This window comes from Eucyclogobius newberryi, unplaced genomic scaffold, assembly GCF_026437365.1.
Source record: "Eucyclogobius newberryi isolate DKJ021-1_F unplaced genomic scaffold, fEucNew1.0.hap1 SCAF_9, whole genome shotgun sequence".
NCBI classification, from domain to species: domain Eukaryota; kingdom Metazoa; phylum Chordata; class Actinopteri; order Gobiiformes; family Gobiidae; genus Eucyclogobius; species Eucyclogobius newberryi.
In genome coordinates this window covers 23,288,943-23,309,096 of record NW_027316532.1, presented here as the reverse complement: position 1 = coordinate 23,309,096, position 20,154 = coordinate 23,288,943, and the positions used below count along the sequence as shown (strand labels likewise).

The 20,154-nt window shown below is 41.5% G+C and overlaps 1 protein-coding gene across 1 annotated transcript in view; it reads left to right on the top strand.

Annotated features, from left to right (window-relative positions):
• Window positions 1-700: 700 nt before the first annotated feature.
• The window catches only part of cachd1 (cache domain containing 1), an 83,933-nt gene continuing 64,479 nt past the window's right edge, over window positions 701-20,154 (top strand). The window contains exon 1 of the mRNA XM_072439160.1: window positions 701-966. Within this exon, the coding sequence (XP_072295261.1) occupies window positions 748-966 (219 nt within the window). The 5' untranslated portion in view covers window positions 701-747. The remainder of the gene's footprint in view (window positions 967-20,154) is intronic.

Here is a 20,154-nt window from a genome sequence, read left to right as displayed (position 1 = left end):
AAAACAAACTATGTAAACGCGAGTGAAAACAATGAGACCAGAGTATGAAGGTTATTTTGTGTTTTTATTCCGTTTTTTTTTACATTGAATATTTGTTTTACATCGAATTTATTTATTTTATTACATCGAATCTAGTAAAAATATTCATTGTATATAAATACGATTACATGTTTTCTAATTCGATGTAAAAAAAAAAAAAAATCATAATAAAAACACAAAATAACCTTGAGGCTACACATCCCCCCGAGCCGTGAATCCCGATCCATTGATCCGTGACTCCGGGCTTTCTCCGGTGCCCACCCGCTTTTCCACGCCCCCCACTTTCTCCTCCCATTGTGGCCAATCTCCGGCTCGCGCACACTTTGCCCCGGACTTCTGCAGGAGTTGGTGCGACCCGCGGACGCAACGAACGCGCGCAAACCCCCTTTTTATCTGTTGTTGTTGTTGTTGTTATTGACGCATATGGATCGTCTTCCCGCACAAGGATTCCCAAAAGGCGCAACGATGGTCCGCGCTTTGGCACGCGCCGGAGACTCGCGCGGGCGAAACGGAGCTCGCGCCGCAAAGTTGTGAAAAAAGTAGTTTCCTTTGAAGTTTTCCTCCTTCTTCTTCTTCTCCGCCACTGAACCGCGCAGGGAGGAGACACTACCGGGGGACACTCTACCGGGGGACACTCTACCGGGGGACACTCTACCGGGGGACACTCTACCGGGGGACACTCTACTACCCCCGCGGACACGCACCGACATGGCGAGGCGGACGCGGCGCGACTCGGCACCGACCTCACGCGCTCGGGGTTGCGGGCGCGCGGCGGCGGCTCTCGCGTGGAGCGTCGTGTTCGTGTGGTCGGCGCTCGCGCGGGGCTCCTGCGGGGCCGAGGAGTTTAACATCCTGGAGGAGGCGCAGGTTCTGGCCGATCAGATGAAGCGGCTGTCCACGCAGGAGCTGGGGGTCTTCACGATGCAGGTAACGTTTGGGAGATTTAAGTTTGCGTTACTCTGCTCTTTTCTGTCGGCCCAAAGAAAGCAAGAAAACGACAATAAATGAAGGCTCTGCTGCGTGCACGCGTTTCAACGTAAGGCCTGTACTCTTTTATGACTTGTTTTATGCCACATAAAATCATTATAGTTGTGTAAAAGCTGGAATCACACATGTTGCTTTTGAAGTTTTCTTTTTTTCTTTATTATCTGGGGCATCATCAGCTGTTGTTTGCGGCTTGAGTCCTGCTTTTTGCACTAATCCGTTAAATTTGACACCTCGCGAAAACCTTTTTTTTTTTTTACTCTTTACACAACAATGTCTGAGTTTAAAAGACGTGTAGAAGGTGTTCATCCGTCACCTACGCGTCAGACACGTGTGAATCTGGCTGTTTATGTTCGTTTACGTCGTTTTAGCTTCAAATCTTTGCACTTTCAGATGTGAAAGGATGATCTACAATGGATGACGACACTGCCCATGCACATCATCATTATTATTATTATTATTTTTGACATGTTGTTACGTCACTGTTATGTCGGTGTGATGCTGCGGTTTACGTTTGATTGACACGTTGATCTCTGGAGGATGTGTTTGGACAAGAACATGCGTGCAGGAATTCCTTAAAATCATAGCCTGGCCTAATGACTTTTTGATTGATCTATTCTTTTCACATGGATCAAAAAAAAAGAAAAAGAGAGGTGGATTTTAGTCTTCCATCCGCTCTTGAACGCATCACACGACAGTCACGTTACAGTTACATATTATTGGATTGAAGGGTCTTTAAAGATGGTCTGAATGAGCAGATCCAGCCTGTTCCTTTCCCCCAGAGAGTCGCCAAATGGCTGGAGGTGCACGGTGAGGTGTTGTTGGTGGGTGAGGGGTGGCTCTGTGGTGGTGGGATTCTATGGTGGGGGTCACGTTTAGCACTTCAGAGGCGCTGTGGGCTCCATGCTCTGGGCAGGCCAAGGCAGCGGGGCAGCAGGAGGGGGGGGGGGGGGGCCCACAAACGCTGCTGATCATCACAGGCCCCTCCACGCCGAGCCCATCCAGATCTGCCCAGTCACCGCTCGTGCCACGCCGTCGCATATTTGTACTGGCGTTGGCGTTGGCTCGGTGGCGGAGCGCTCGCCTTCTGATGCCGTCGTGTGAATGTGCAACCGGTTCCTCGATGTAAAGCCGTTGGAGTGCCTTGGAAGTATATAAATGTAACCGTGTACTGTATATATTTGGTTTCCTAGGCCTTTCAGTACTTGCGAGATATTGCTGTAAACAATAACACTATAAACAAGACATTTTATGCCACGTGTGTGTAAAGTAATCCCCGTAAACACTTATAAACGAGCACAACCATATTTAAAATACTATAGGCCTTCTTCTTCTTCTGGTGTAGCTCAAAGGCGTTTAAAGGCGTTTTTAAAGTAATTTTCAATCTGAAGCGACTGGTCTTCAGATTGAAAATGACTTGCGGTGACTTGATTTTTGGACAAATGAGGGATTACACCGACCAGATAAAGGGAGGCTATTTGATATCGAAATCTTGAGCCCGGAAAAAATATTTCTCTGTCAATTCTCGGACTAAAAGTTGATACATTTTTCGTAGTAAACCCCACATTTCGATCGTGAAGGAAATGATACGAAATGGGCGCCTCCAGTTTCTTTTAACATTTGTATCACTTCGTCGCCATCTCTTTGACAACCATTGCCGTTGTCTAACGCTCTCCATGCTCATCGTCATGCTTGTACTTTTATAATCCTTTGCTACACACACACACACACACGCACACGCACACACACATTGCAGGGCGCCTCTCGATTCCGCTGCGTTGTGGTGCAGGCTGAGGAGAACGCGAACGAGCAGTTGTTGAACCGGTGGGATTCGACTGAAGCTACGTCTGTAATGAATTAGTTAGAACCCTCGTCTTGTAGATATATTCCGCGACGAGAGTAGAAATATCCGCGGCTCATCGTGCGTTGCATCGTACGTGACGTTATAAACAGTTAAAAAGGGGATTTTGTCGGATGCGAAGACGGGACATTTCGGCCGATCGTAGACACCGTTGCGTGAGAACTGCGTACAATCGATGACCTGTGACCGTGACCGTGCCGGACAGTTGTTTGTCCGTCACAGTTTAACATCTGAGTGAGAGGAGGAGGGGCCAAGTGGGTGGAGCTAACGGTTCATTCAGTTCACGATTTTTGACATTGACTTGTAAATACATCTATTGAGTTGATTAAAAGAATACAGTTTCATGTGCGCTATTGCAGTCTTCAAAGTAGTTCTTAACCATTAGGGCTCCAACAATGACTTGACTTATTGTCTATCCAACTATAAAAATATTCATAGTTGTTATCTGGACTATACCAACTCTAAAACACAAGAAAAGACAAAGACGATGGCATTATTCAATACAATTTTATGTGTTTACAAATGATAGTTTGGTCAAATAATGCCCAAAACTTTGCTATTGCAGGCTTCAAAATAGTTCTTAAACATTAGGGCTCCAACAATTACTTGACTAATTATGACTTGCCAACTGTAAATATGCTCGTAGATGTATTTTGTATAATTTGTAGTTGTTATCTGGACTATAGCAACTCTAAAACGTGGCATTATTATATAGACGGTGGCATTATTCAATCAAAATCTCCAAAAGAATTGTCAATAATACACTTTATTCGTAAATAATATCCATCTACAAGCCCCAGTCACTGTATTTCAACCTTTGATTAAGTATAAAAAGTAGAAATAATCGTATAACATCTAACGATTATTGTAGTTGTCGCCTTTAGTAAACATTTCACTTTGTTCTCTGGAATCTTGATCATTTTCGAATCCGACTTCTAAATTTTTCGTGACGGTAATTTTCGTCTTAATCGTCGCGGCTCTTTGGTCGGGATCTGTGGGTTTTTGTTTGGAAGCGGGCAGCATCCCCTCTCCTCCTGTGCAAAGTGTAATTGTAGCCACGGCGACTCCACCCCTCATTCTCTGCTGTAACATGAGGCCGGTCGTGTTTGGGGACGGTTCAGTCACTGGGTCACTCTGGTTTTATCTGTCATTAAGACGCTGGGTTATCCTCCACGCACCGGCGCAGCGGTTTAGCACGGCGGGGCGAGGGTCGTCACGGTTATTGGGTGAATCGATAATTATTCAGGTCGAAATATGATCGTAAGAACCGAAAAATAGTAATCGTGACAATTTTAGAAGCAAAAAGTTCATTCCATTGTCCAGAAAGTAGACTTAAATGTAAAGAATGCTTTTTTATCTGGCTGTTTTTGTCACATTTAACTTTATTTTGTTTTTCAGAGAGTTCAATTTGTTTCAACTTTAGGAACAATAACGTGTTAGACAATGGAAATGAAATAAAATGGAAGATTTCACAGTTTTTTTAGTCTCAATAATCGTGAATCAACGTTAAATGGTGATGTTTTTCCTCACAATAATCGTAACATTAAAATATTATAGTGGTGGGGAAAAACAAGTCTATTCTTCCCATTAATAATAATAACTACTGTGGCTTAGGAATAGATTTGCCCTATTGTACCATCGATCACCTACACTTATATTCATCAAAACCTTTTGCCAATTTGTTGTTTGCAGAATAACCACCCGATGCAGTACTAAAATACACAAACATGCATAGTATGTTCATGAATTTTGAGGGACGTATTGTAGTTTTCACATTATACGCACATTTATTGATCTGAATGCATTTTTTCCTGTTGTGTGAAGCACTTTGAATTGCCTTGTGTATGAAATGTGCTCTACAAATAAACTTGCCTTGCCTTATTTTGTAAAAAGATTAAAATCTTCTTTTGACAAGGATAAATACTACTGCAAAAAACAAACATCACAATTCTTTTAGCGCTGAGCTCACAATTTAAATGTTATCGCTGTTCGTGCCGTTACATTTTCATCTGCCGTTCATCTGCTGATTCTGATATGTCACACGCGTCACTGCTATTGGTTCAAACCACCTGTCAATCACTCAAATCATGAAGGAGGCTGACCAATAGGAAGAGTGGATGAGGAAAAGTGTCTAGACTTGAACATCGAGCTGCACCAAAATCAGATTACAACTTCTTTTCCACAACTTTTTTTCATAATTTTTCATATTTTTTTACATTTGCAATTTGCTCGAACTGTTTCCAAGACCCTTTGTTTGTACTTTTTCAACAACCATCAGAGAATATTCATGGTGAGTCTCGAGCTTGACTGTTTCAGATATTTGTAACTAATGAGGATTTACCATATTTTCCAGAGTATTTTCCAGAGTAAGTTGCACCAGACAAAAAATACATAAAATAGAGAAGAAAAACATATATAAGTCACGCTGGAGTATGAAATGTGGTTGCAAGTGTGAAAATAACACAATATCGGATGTATAAGTCGCTCCTGAGTATAAGTATATAAGTATAAGTCGCACCCAGGCCAAAACTATGAATAAAGGTGCGATTTATAGTCCGGAAAATACGGTAATTCAAATAAATCGTATTTTTTAAGTCAAGATGGGACAATTCCTAATCCTGGGAAGGCAGATTTCCACTCGTGGCCATTTGAGGTGCAGTTCACGCCCCTCGGAGCTCGTTCCAAAAGCCTCTCCACTCCCAAACGTGCTGATTATTTACAAAGGATATTTCACTCCGTTTGTGTTAGGAACCTTAATCCTCAGAGAGTGCGGTTTGTTATTCAGTGTGCCCCGTCCCGGACCTCGGCCTCTAATTGAATATTGATAGTAGTTTGAGGGAAGGAAAATTGGAGTCTGTGTTGTCATTAGGTTAGGATTTTAATTTTTTTTTTGAGGTTTGTAGGTTGTGTCCAAGGTCAGCGTTTTGTCGTATCGCCCAGTCCAAGGGTTAAACTAACCAAAGAAACAAAACGGAAAGAAAAGTAAATAATACAAAATATTTCCCCTAAAAAAGAAAATAAATAAAATATAAATGATATAAAAATATAAATAAATACATATAAATAAATATATAATAATTTATCGCTATTTTCAATTTTATTTTGTCATTTTATAAACAAAAATTGCTTTCAAAGTGAATTTTTTGAACATAAAAAATATACATCTTTAATCAGTACCATCTAAAAATAATTACATTTCTTCCTCCAAAGTCCAATCTATTCTCTAGTATCGACTTATAAGCTTTTCCTCACCTTTATTCTCCTTTTTATTTTTCCATATTTTGTGCCTTTTCTGCTCTTTTCTTCAGGCTGCCGTCTCGTATTAGCGTTATATTTCGCCGAGGTAGACTTCCACAGAGCCGCCGAGGAGCAGGTTTGAAGGCGTTCAGCGGGGCATCAGAATTCCCGCCGTGTTCTCAGCGGCGTAGCTTCAAAGCCTCGCGCCTTTCGCCGCATCGACTTCACAGCTTAGCGCTCTGCCAAGGTTATTCCGAACCATATCGGCCGCTGCATCGCCGCTTTCAGCAGACAATCAAACAAAGAAACGCTGATCTCACTTCATTATGGAAAATGTAGATATTCTAATTTCCTCACCTGCTGAATTGAAGCCGTAACCTTTTTTTTAACTGAAAAAAACATACAAACAAGTGATAGTATCAGTTCATCAATCATATTAAGAACTCCTAACATCTAACGTTCCTTAAGACATGGTCAGTAATGAGTGATACTACATAAAAGTATGAAATTATTAGCACATTTTAAGCTAATATTGGTAGCTAGATATATACTCGAGTAGAAATTATGCAGTGCCTTAATTAAAGGACAAAGATATGTTCCTGTATTCATACGTTTATTTGAAATGGTATGTGCATTTAATTGGATTTAACACAGTTTGTTTAGTTCCTTTGCACAACTACCGTATTTTCCGGACTATAAGTCGCACCGGAGTACAAGTCGCACCAGCCAAAAAATGCATAATAGAGAAGAAAAAATATATATAAGTCGCAATGAAGTCGAGTATGAAATGCGGCTGCAAGTGTGAAAATAACAAATAATATCACATATAAGTCGCTCCGGAGTATACAAGTATAAATATAAGTATAAGTCGCACCCCGGCCAAAACTATGAAAAAAGGTTCAACTTATAGTCCGAATAATACGATGCTCGATGCTTCTTTTCTGCAGCTTTGAAGACCTCGAAAAACAATCCGCGGCGTATTGACCAAAGAACATCGACCGGTGTAAACGTGATCGGGAACTCATTTTGTTTTCACACGGCGTATTTCAATTTAAAACTTAAGTTACTCGAGGCCTTTTTATGCGTTCCTACTGTCTTTCCTCCCGTCCGTGGCTCCTCCCTTTTGAAATGATCATCATCATGATCATGATCGTCATGACAGTCGGAGCTGCAGGTGCTTCGCGTTAGCCTGTGCATTGTTGAGCGTTGACCAAACTCGTCTTTTTAGGTCGACAGTAAATCTGAGTGCACACGGGCAGTTTACGATCCCCGTGAGGCTGCGCTGAACTTTATGTGCGTGTTCTTTTCCTCCCAACGTTTCCAACTGGAGTGCCCGCTGTAGTTCTTGCTACCATCAGAGGGATTGTGTTAAAGAGTCTCAAAATCTCTGAAGGATGTCGAGATTATGCGGTTAGTCGATAATTGTAAGAAGCGAAACATAATAATCGTGACTATTTTTGAAGCAAAATAAAGTGGTTTTAACCCAATCTTCAATATAAAGTGTTTTTATATCTGGTAGTTTTTGTTACATTGACTTTATTTTATCATTCAGACAGTTCAATTTCATAAAGCTTCTCGCAAACCTAAGAAAAGGTAAATATTTCAGACGAGAGTACACGGTAATCGTCGTGTATAATCGTTAAATCGCGATTAGGGATGTCAAGATTATATCTTAATAATAATCGTGACCATTTTAGAAGCAAAATCCATGTATTTTTTGTTCAATCTACAGCCTAAAAAAATTACTTGGATGTAAATAACTTTTTTTTAAATGTATCTAGCTGTTTTTGTCACGTTTAACTTGATTTAGTCTTTCAGAAAGTAACATTTTGTAAAGCCGCTCACAAATTTGATGGCTTTTGACTTTTTAGACCACGGGAATGAGTGATAATTAAAGATTTCACTGTTGTTTGGTCACAGTCTCAATAATCGTGAATAATCGTTCAATTGTGACTTGTTTTAATCGTAAAGATCATCGCAGCAGCTTAATGGAGGCTTAATGAATACTTCAAGTTCAGATATATTCCAGCTCAAACGTGCCATTCTCTCTAAAATGGCATCCACCTATGAAAAAAACAACTTGTCTGTTTTTATTTCTCCATATAAAGTACTTTGCCAACAGCTGCAAAGTCCCTTGGCGACGCCTGCAGTATTTCATAGACTTGGACCCATATCTCGATCTGCGCTCGGAATTCTTGGCCCGTCCAGGCCCAGGAAACCGGCCCAGTCGCCCAGACCCTCTTTATCTCAGGCCCCTGTGCACTGGGGACCTCTGCAAAGTGCAATGTTTTCTCTTAAATGTGGGGCTTCTGTGTGTTTTGGCCCCGCTCCAAACCCTCAACCCTTTTTACAGAAACTACCTCAAACTATACGCTCCTTCGCTTGAAAACACTGTCATACGGAAACATCTGCAAACTCTCAACATTTTTGGCTCAAAGATTGGACGTTGCTTGCGCCGTACAGATTATTTGGCTTTTGAAAACTGGTTGGCTTTAGATGTAGAAGAAATCGGGGAATATTTTATTGTCATTTTTACGTTTTGGATCCATCGCTACGGGAAATGGCCAACTAAGCATACGCCATTTTGCCTGTTTGTCAAAATTCCGGACCAATTAAAATGCACGCATTAAGAAATAGTATGTTTTGCTCAAAGTATATTAAATGAGGTTCCAAAAACATCACAAAAGGTTAGGGGCTGTACTTTACTTGCTTGGCTTCGATTATGCCGTCTCTGATTCCGCCGTTTGTCTATTTTTGTGTTTTTATCGACCTCGTTCATCGATTTTCCTTTTCTAGCGATGCACCAAAAGCGGCAATCTTAGCCATTAGATACGTAAAAAGGAGCTCAAATCCATTCTGGCCAATTATATCCAAGTTTATGCCTTTTCAGTGTAGTTTTTGGACAGCCTACTCCCGTTTCGTCCAGTTGTCTTTAATCAGAGTGGCCATATAGGGTGTGTGTGTGTGTATATGTGTGTGTGTGTGTGTGTGTGTGTGTGTATATGTGTGTTTGTGTGTGTGTGTGGGCCCGGGCCCGGTCGGAGTGCGGTTGGAGCCGTGTCCTCCCTCGTCTGCACCAGCTGCCGTGGTTTCCATCAGCCGGCGTCTCTGGCTGTCTGTTCCCGCGTGGCCCGTCGTCTCGTTTTGATTCCGCAACGCTTTTTGTGGAGTCTGGAGCGAGCCTCGGCGCAGAACAACACTTGTTTTGGCTTTGGCCTCCGCCAACGTCTCGTTCTGTTGCACTTGTGTTGCGTTAAGCGGCTTTAAATGCCTTCAGAATGATAAAACTAGACTTGGATTGTATTTTATGTATTGACTCTAAATAATTGTACTCTTCAGCCTAGAAATGCCCCTTTTTAAGTAATGGTTTTCATTACATCAAGCACACTCACTCAAAGCAAAATGTACCTATGTTATTTATAATAAACTATATGTTATAAAGTAAGGTACCAACACATATTTTCCAAGGCCAGTATTCAGAATGCCCTTGCTTGAATAAATGCATGCAATGTTAAGTAACTTTCTAACTATTGAAACCTCAAAAGTAGAGCTGCACGACATTGGAAATGATTGCGAAATGCATTATTATTGATATTATTGTAGTATTTGAATAGACTTTTTAACATATATGTTCATACCTCAATGTATTCACGCTGTCAAAAATTGAACCTTAACAGTCTAAATTAAGGCAAATTTAAACATTAGACATTTAGAAAACACTACATTTCAACGCAATAGTTTAGCAGTTGTTTCTTTTAGTTTAGTTTAGAGTAAGTAATTGTCTGACTTTCACATCTGACTTCTTATTTCTCACTCCGTCCGTCGTCACTCATCGGCTCTCAGTCTTTGTGCAGCTCTTTTTTTCCTAATCCCTTCCAGATTCCAGGCTCGCTCTAAAAGAGAACTGACCCCGCTCTGAGCCAGGGGTCCCCGGGCCACCCTTTAGCAAGTCACTCCCCTCACGCCGCACAATAGCCAGGACTTAAAAATGAACTCTCCCTGAAAGAGAAGCGGAGAGGATGAAGGAGCAGGGGGGGTGCTGAAAATAACCCCAAATCCAGGGTTCCCTCCCCCAAACACTAAGCATTTACCCAACCCCCATCCCGCCCCGGTTCTTTGCAGCATGGGACCTTTCCTGCTGCAGAGAACTGGCTCACAATGTTCTTTCGAGTCCTTTCTAGTCTGTTTCTCCCCTCTGTCAAAGCCTTTCTCCAGGGCTCCGTTTGACATGTGGCTTCTCGCAGTCGAAGCGAAAAACCCCAACACTTCTTACGATCGGCTGTTTCCAAATTTGTCGCTTGTTTCCACTTGCGTGTTTGGTGTACGGGAAGGCGCGATTTTTGGGCGCAAGATCTGACGGCGCGAGTAAATCCGGAATAAAAATACTTCCACCGAGCAAAAGGACGTTTTAATGTGAGGGGGGATGTTCTAAATGAGGTGAGGAGGGTGAGGAAAGCGTCAGCCAAGATTTAACTGAACACCGCAGCCGCTTCGACAGGTTCAGCTTTGCAGTTTATCCACGGACAATTCAATAAGATGCAATAAGATGCGGATGGATGTGACTTATAGCATTTTGAGACATCCTTTTGATAACTCGTCGCATTAAATATTAGATGATAAGAATTTAGAATTGCCTGTGAAAAATAAAAATTAAAAATTGAATTAACTTGATCATCACAATGGCTTACAATGGTACAAGGTACCGTATTTTCAGGATTATAAGTCACACCTTTTTACATAGTTTTGGCCGGGATGCGATATATATACTCTGGAGCGACTTATATGTGATATCATTTGTTATTTTCACTCTGTACCTGTAACACGCACTCTTGCGGTTGTCAGTGTGCTTCCTGGAGGAGGGCCTGAAACAGGGAAGGGAGGGGCTGAAACAGGGAAGGGAGGGGCTGAAACAGGGAAGGGAGGGGCTAAAACGGGGAAGGGATGACGTGTCCCTGTAGGTAGGCCCCGCCCGTCTGCACATCCGAGGAAAGGGAGAGATGTTGTTCTATAGCTAAAGACTGCAGGGTTTAATCAAAAAGCCACTTCGGGCACATATATGAGGCACCAATAGCACTGTAAGAAGGTTAAAAGCTCAGAAAAGTCAATTTTGCACGATATTGGACCTTCAACTTTACAACAGCTACGCCTTTGGTTAGTTAAATCACCTAACGACAGACACACCAGACTGCAAACAACTCGTGGTTTCTCATTGGCCACGTCTCTCAGTCTAAATCATCCCCTCCACTTGTCCATCTCGATCGGGGTTCTTCCGTCTTTTTCATTTCGAAGATGAGACGTGAAGAAGTGAACTGAGCAAACGAGCTGATCTTTCCGCCCGTGTCGGTGGAGCGGAGCTTGGACGGAAGATTAAAAGATGCTCCAAGTTTCGATTCCTCCGAAGGGAAAATGTCACAACGGTGCTGAAACTTGCCAATTAGAAAATGACAATGAAGATGTGTTTGGAAAAAGGCCTTGTTCAGCTCAGATCTCGTCTTTAGAAACAGTTTAGAGTAAACCAGGTCATCTTCCTCTATAACTGTCTGTACCTTTTGTGATTCATGGATCGCTAACTTCAGTTCAATTGTGTCGAGGCCATATATTCTTACGTTGAGCGAGGTCTCTTTAAGTTTAAATAGTATTCTGCAGATTAGGGTTTGTGATTTGGACAAAAAGCCAATGTGAATGAATTAAATGTGATATGTTTGTTTTTTTATGTTGAGCTTCAAATCCAGCACAAAAGAGCAGAAACATCACTTTATACCCTTGTTTGGAAGATGACTCTAGATGTGTCTGTCTTTTTATGAGATCATCTTTAATAGTTTAAAATAAATATCACTCTAATATTCTCATTTTGCATATTTACATAACCACAATTGTGATATTATCAATTTTCTATACATTTCCCACCACTAACGATAACACTCCTCATGGACTTGCAGGTTACACTGTTTCACGGTGCGTCTTTTTAATGTAATTCAAACGCCTTTTCCAATATTTATTTAAGTATATGATAGTGTTCCATTTTGATTGTTGGTGTTGTAGATTCAAACCACTGCCATTTTCAGCGTTATTCATCTTAAAACATCAAGAGCAAACCCATTGTCCCAGATGCTTTAGACTCTCTTCGTCTGGTTGGTCAACTCCGGATTCACTAACCAAACAGAATCTTTTGTGTTCAACCCGGACGTCCTTGTTGCCGTAAGATATCGTTCCATGTCTGCCTGGTTTTGTTTTGGGAAGTCCCCCTTGTTGCCAGTGGCGGCCGGTTGGTGCTTTGCCAGTTCCCTCAGTCCACGGGAATTTCAACTCTTGGCGCGGAATTTTGCATCGTAGCATTTTTTCAGAAGGTATTTTGATCACGTCTTTCCTTGTTTTAGCAAATGTGTCGGTCTTAAATTCCCAATAGTAGTTTGAACACGTTTGGTCTGTTACCGGCGCCGACTTTCAGAGCGAAACTGTCGATGCTGTGGGAATCCTGGACCCGGCAGACACATGCGGGACGGCATTTTTGATGCTTGTGCCAGTGTGAGACCTGAGAAATATGATGATTGTCAGGAATCCGTTTGATGAGCCGTTGGGAGGCTGGAAAAGGATTTTTGTAGAAACTGGCTTTATAGCAATGATTTAGTTTGAGAAGGATAGTTCAGTGATTCGGTTTTTAAATTCATATTTTAACGAAAGCGGTACAAAAATATCATAATGCTTGAGTATACTTGAGTATTTATTTATTAGTCCCTGTCCAAAGAAACAAAATGCATTTACAGAATATTCAGGATTACACTCTTATAAACTGATAATTGTGTCAAACTATCAGATAAATTGTAAGTTTTTTTTAATGAGCTGTATTTTGACTACACCAGCCAATAACACCGTTTGAAGTGTGATATACTGCTCCAGAAAATATCACAATAATATACTTTAAAGCGCTTTCGAGCCTGATGAAACGCACCTATATGAGACTTATTTATTATCATTACTACTACTGCTAATAATACTGCTGCTACTGCTACTGCTTCTACTTCTACTGCTACTACTGCTGGTACTACTACTGGTACTACTACTGGTACTACTACTGGTACTACTACTGGTACTACTACTGCTACTACTACTGCTACTACTGCTACTATTGCTGCTACTGTTACTGCTACTACTACTGCTGCTGCTACTGCTACTACTACTGCTGCTTCTACTGCTACTACTACTGCTGCTACTGGTACTACTACTGCTACTACTGCTACTACTGCTACTATTGCTACTATTGCTACTATTGCTACTGCTGCTGCTACTGCTACTACTACTACTACTGCTTCTACTACTACTGCTGCTACTGCTGCTACTGCTTCTACTACTACTACTGCTGCTACTACTTTATGCATCTGACACAATAACCTTAAACCAGGATAATCCCACTAAACCTTTTTTCTAAACAAAATAATTATCACTATACATATAAAAAGCCACATGAAACACAATAGTACTTAGATGGTAAATTATGATTCACAGATGTTACTTATTGAACTCTCTACAGCTCAAATCTTATCATACTCTTATACATTTGCAAAAACATCTCCAATAGTGCAAGGAAATGATTGTGACAGGCCTGGACTGCACCGGGTTCAGCCACTACAAAAACACAATAACATGTCCAGTATGAGGAGCTGCTCTGATGCATTTTATGTGACCACCACGATGATCTCCAAGACTCATTTCAGCTCGCAACAAAAACACGCCCCGTTTTCCTCCAGTTCACGACCTGACGAGAATTGGAAAGTGTGGCTTCTGCCTCTGTCACACTTTCTCCCACTCGCGCCTCAGAAACGATCCGCTCATGAATGTGAACGGGAGACGCTTCAGATGTTTAGACGGCTCTGGGGAGAAGAAGTTGATGCATATTCCAGCGACATCCCACACGTCTGGAGCTGTCGAAGAACTCAACTTGACATGTTTTTGATGAGACGACGTGTGCGGTAATAAAGAAATACATTTTATAGAGCGTATCGTATTTTCCGGACTATAAGTCACACCTTTTTTCATAGTTTTGGCCGGGGTGCGACTTCTACTTATATTTATACTTATATACTTATACTCCGTAGTGACTTATATGTGATATTGTTTGTTATTTTCACACTTGCAACCGCATTTCATACTCCAGTGCAACTTATATATGTTTTTTTTCTTCTCTATTATGCATTTTTTGGCTGGTGCGATTTATACTCCGGTGCAATTTATAGTCCGGAAAATACGGTATATATACTACATTGTTCTCCATCGTTTGCCGCTCACAACTAAACGTGTCGTATGACTAGTTTGCAGGCAGGGCGTGACATTCCCCGACTTCTATTTGCTTCTGGATTATGACAAAATGAGTCCCTTGAAGGTTTTTTTAAAACGTTAATTCCTGTAGCGCCGCCAAATATAGCAGTGTTTTGACTTCCCCGCCACATATTCTGAGCTGACATCCGCTGTGCGTCCAACGGCCAAAACAAACCCCTCGGTTAATTGGCGCAATTTCATAAAGCTGAACTAAAGCGTCGCTGTGACTCAGGCCGAGACCCGAAAGCTGTGTTGAATAATTGCTCAGTGTCACTCAGTTGTTTTAGTTTATTTGTTATTTGAGAGATGGCTGTTGGCGCATCATCGCAAATCATTCGCTTCGCTATTACCGTATGTTTTTGTCAGGCGTCCTTTTTTATTACAGTGCGCCTAAGTTACCCTTGCATATAACTATACAGGATTGTTACTGGATGAATCAAATGTTTGTTATACTTCAGTGGACAGGAACCAGGTAGTAGACACAAAAAATATAAGACCTTAAGCTTATACTTTGATAAATCTTCTTCTGTATGCTTTATTCGACAGAACAGCAGCAATTCAATTCAAATCACCGAAGCAATGGGGATGAAGAGTTGAAATAATAAACAAATGTCTCTTCCAAGTCGATAGATACAAAAAAGTGCAAATAAGTAGTGCATGTCACCAAAAAAACATAAAATATTCTAGAATTTATTTTATTTATTTTATTTATTATTGAAGTCCGTAGAAACAAAGAACACATCAATTCAATACATCAATTCCAGTCTCAAATAGGGCCGTATCCAATAATCACGGCGAACTATTTCTAAATATGAGTCGCGTCATTATTTTAAGTAACGGTTAGAAAATGGAAAATGCATACCATTCAGCAAAATGTCTCGGTTGGCACAACTGTACAAAGCTGCAGCACAATAACGATTGACACATTGAGTATTTGCTGTTGCCACCGTGTAGTGCAGTGCTTGTTTTTGCTTTTACAATATACTATATGAACAGGAAAACTACATTTATAGTAAAGAAATACGCAGCTTTGAACTTGATACTGAACTATATTCACTCGCGTCCCATGACTCGCCACAACCACGTCACCATTACCTAATCGCAACTTTGATATTTACGACCGACTCCAACACGCTTCGCACTCTCATTTTATTAATATCACACGCATTCCTCCGCGCGGCATTCCGGGTCAGCTGCGGCGGCGGCGGCGCTGGTTCGGAAAAGCCGCGGTCTTATCGGGGATCATGGCGTAATATAGCCCGAGCTCGCGCGCAGTGGCTCCGTTAATCAGCGAGTGTAAGTTCCCTGGGAGTACACGGCGTAGTACAAAGCCCCCCCGCCCTCCCCCGTCTGCAGGAGGGCCCAGACGTGAGCTCACATCAGAGCAGAAACCGGAGAAGGAGACCACCCTGGGAACAGCTTTGCTCCTCTGTCCTTGACTCCTCCTTATCTTGCCCATCTGAGCCCCCCGCGCCTGGAATCAGATTGTTCATATTGCTGCCTTGTCGAGGGACCTCCAGGTGTAGTGAACATTTTTGACTAAAACTGTACGAGGGGCCGTTGTTTTATTAGTTTTTAAAAAATGATGTCACGAGTTTAGGGTTGAAGTTATGTGAGATTTTGAGGAAAAACGAGATTCACACTCGTGTCGTGAAGTTACCTCCATCTTCTATGAAAAGCAGAAGTTGAATAACCGGTAGTAAGTATGTGTTTGTTCTAATTTAAGTCATGATACAGACAATTCAATCAATACTCGATACTATTTTAACACAATAATAATGTTAAAATGCTTTTTCGTCAGTTTCAACAACAAAAAACCTGGTACTTTATGACTTTCTATTCCACTTCCAGCTCAAGATCATTCAAACTTTGTCTCGTTGATGTCATTTTTTTAATTGATTCTTGTTTTAGTATCTGATTTTCGATACTTTTAGGTTTGTCTTACGTCCAACACAATGCACATTTTTTTGTACCACTCAGACATTTTTTTTAATGTCTGTGAACTCAATTCGCAAACTAGGAACTTGCCTCTGTGATAAGATGCGCCATAAAACAATAAATCACAAAAATCGTAATAAAAATATAGACCATGCTACATTAATGGCGTGTGAGAATAAAATTGGTTTGGATACAAAATATATACGGCAAGATCAGAACAGTGTAAAACTAGCAGGACAAATGGAGGAAGTGATGTTGACTTATTAAATGTGTTATAACGTGAAAAGCCAAAGTTACACTACAATATGTTGACGTCTTGATGGACTTAAGTGAAAAGTTTAAGTTTAAGTCATTTAATCTGTTGACGATGCTTCGGTCGGCCAAATCTTTAATTACTCGACTAATCATTTTGAATAGTAAGGATTTATCCAGAACAGAGAAAGTACGACGTTTGTAAGTTAGTTTTCGAGTGACTGGACAGTTTACGCTGCCGTTTCACTTACGAAAATGCCGTTTACCTGGACTTCTCTGCGTGCTCGGTCGCTTTTGCTCGAGACCCTAATAACCGTGAGAGCTTTGGCCAATTATCTACACTACCTGCCGCATCCAGACGCCAGGGAATCATGTTAAAAGCCAGCGTTTGCTATGCCCTCCCTACAAGTACACACTGTAGATGGACAGGTATGTGAACCATGCCCGGGTCCACAGGGGTGCGAACGGGTGCATCGTAACCTCATTTAAAAGCGTTTGCAGCCTCATTTCAGGTGCCTAAACATTGACACATTGAGTATTGTCTTTGTGCCCGTTTGAAATACAACCTTGGTTAGTTTGGTTGATGAGCACACTCGAATGTAATACCATTTTAAGGCTTTGAGAAGACCCCGCCGGCTTCCGCCCGGTTATTTCTGGTGTAACCCCATTTTTCCATGCGTTTACGCCTCAGCTGTCCGTAACCTCCAGCCTTAAGCCTGACGGATGAGTCCAGAGCAAAGGAATGTGGAGCTAATCCAGGATGGTTTGTCCAGACAGTCCAGGCGCCCCATCTCCACTCGTACAAACCAGGAAGTGCCCGTCATCCGCACTCACATGTGACAGCGAGCCTTTTACTCAATGGGCCTTTTTGGCCCGACTTTGACTTAATCCGCCTATGTTGTCTCACACGTTCTCTCTGAACTCCTCGAAGGCAAAATGTGAGGAGTAGTGTACGGGCTGTGGGAGCGTTGGCACTTTTGGCAGACGGTACCACCAGGGTGTGACCGGAGCGGCGGTGCCACAGGCGGCCTGGCTGGAGCTGGATCCAGAGGTTAATTGTTGTTGAGGGTTGTTCCACTGGTTTGCGCCGTTTTACGACTGTGGTGTTGTTTGCCATTCTGAAGGATTTGGTTTCACTTCGTAACAAGGACCAGCTGTGGAGTAAAACACACCCGCGTACGCATGACCTCTGCGCACTGGAGAGCCAACCTGCTTTTAGTTAGTTTTTAGAGAGAGAAACTGAGTGCAAAAGAAGTGGAAAATGTCCAATAGCTTGACCGTGTGACCAGGGGCTGCAGATTGGCCGTTGAGCACAGGAATATGGATGTTATACTACGATAAATACATGTTAGTCCTGTTGTGACGCCGATCCAGAGCATCCCAAACATGCTCGATGCCCATTGTTGTTCCATTCGTACACGACCATCGCCTCACGTTGCAGCATATGATCATCTGTCAACTAAATTAAGGATCTGTACTCAAATCCTGGAAGGTGAAAACATCCCAGCTCTTGCACGGCCAACAAACTCACCAGACAGATTTTGTGGCCAGCCCAAGGCACACCTGTGCAATATTCATGCCATCTCATCAGCATCTTGATCAATGCCACACCTCTGAAGGAAGATGGGTTATCAGTATTAATATGAATAGCTCAGTAAGACAGATTTTGACCAATTTGTGAACAATATTTGAGAGATATGAAACTTCTCATGAAAAAGCTCATGAAAAATGCGAGCAAAAACAGAAATGTTGTGCTTATATTTTTGTTCAGTGTAGTTTTGAGCATATCCTCGGGTTCTGACAAGGTAACTGCAGCCAGCGGATGATAAAGCATAATCAGAACACATAAAATGAATAAAATATCAAACACATGCACAAGCTCACGTAGTTCCCCTCCCCTTCAACCCATTACAATTATGAAAATAATCCATATTACATAAGAATAATTTTTGTTTTTAAAGGAGCATATTGATACATCTGAAAATAAGTTATGGATCGGATAGTGGCAGGAAGGCTTTAAATCATATTATATACGCTATTTGAATATTGCTATGTACCATTTTTGAGTGGGCTTGGTTCTAACATGTAACTGTAAAAACATGCTTTGTAAGATAACCCTGTTGAAGAATGCTGGTGCCACAAATCATGACGCGAGTCTGAAGGGTCCCAAGGTCAGTCTGGGGACATGCCTGGACTAGTGTCATAAGAGACGGGAACAGATCAGGGACATCCAAGTCTTCTGTTGGATCATGTGGACATAATTTAGAGACACGCACTAACGAGAACAGGATTATATGTATAAAACAATGGTACATTTTGAATCGTGTAGATATTTAAATATACAATGCAAATAGCTTAGTATAAATAATGCATGCTCTTATTAATTGTGCAAACTGTGTCATTAGAATACTGTATAATGATCTTAAATACACCAGATTGTAGTTTTTGTTCATTTTCTTCTGTTCTTTATTGTGGGCTTAAAACGTTTAAAGCTAAATTTTAGTTTTGTATTGCTATTTGCACTTTGGATACTATCTTGTTCATAAAATGTCCTATACAATTAAAGTTGGATTGGCTTGGAAAAAGCTGCTTAAATGGCCTGTATCTGAACATCTGAGAGTTTAAGTAATACAAAAACAACTTTATGTCCATATGTGTTGTGTTGTTGACACTTGCGTCGCCATATTTGGGTCCAACCTCCTCCCAAATTCCCCTTTAACCCCTGCAAAGAACTTTGTGTTGTTTGTAGCCGTTTCACCCGTCGCCGCATGAACAAACACGCTGTCTTTTATTGGCCTTTTCGATATGGAAAAGGCCATAAAACTGCGGCATTTTCCTCATTTAGCTGCATTCCCTTGGCGGGACTAATTTGCCCGCTGTGTGCGAGGTTTGCTCCGCGTCTCTTTCCCTCTGTAGATTTTATCAGCTTAATGGAGGTGCTCGGATGCCCCGCTTTGATCCGTCTCTGGAACCTTTTCACGTTGGCTTCACTTTAACGGCGAGTCGCGAACTCCCAAGATGCACTGCGAGACTGGCGCTTCTGCCTCGAAAAGTAACACAATCGCACAGCCTCCAGCTTGACCTTTGTGACCTGTCGGCAACAGTTTGAGTTGAACTTTAATGGGAAAAATGTGCTGTTCTTTTTAAAATTCCAGAAGTGTTTAATAATAATAAATAATGTATTCTTACCAAGAATTTAGTTTTATTTGATTTGTGCAGGTTTAATGTTATCGGCTTAGTCCAAAAAGTATCAAGATCGGCCGCTCCTGTCAAAACAACATAAGTGTTTTGTTCTGTCCTTTATTTGTAGCTATTGTTTTTTAGTTTAGTTGTTTAGTCACTATTATCTTTTATGCATGTTACTTATTCAACCCTCTACAGCTCAGATCTTATTGTACTACAAAACAAAACATTCCCAAGTTCTGTTCCTGGATTTCTGGGAGGGGCTTGGATGTTCTCCCTGTCTAGGCGAGACACGGCAGGTGAATAGGAAAAACTATGTATTTCATATAGAAATGAGGAATGTAATG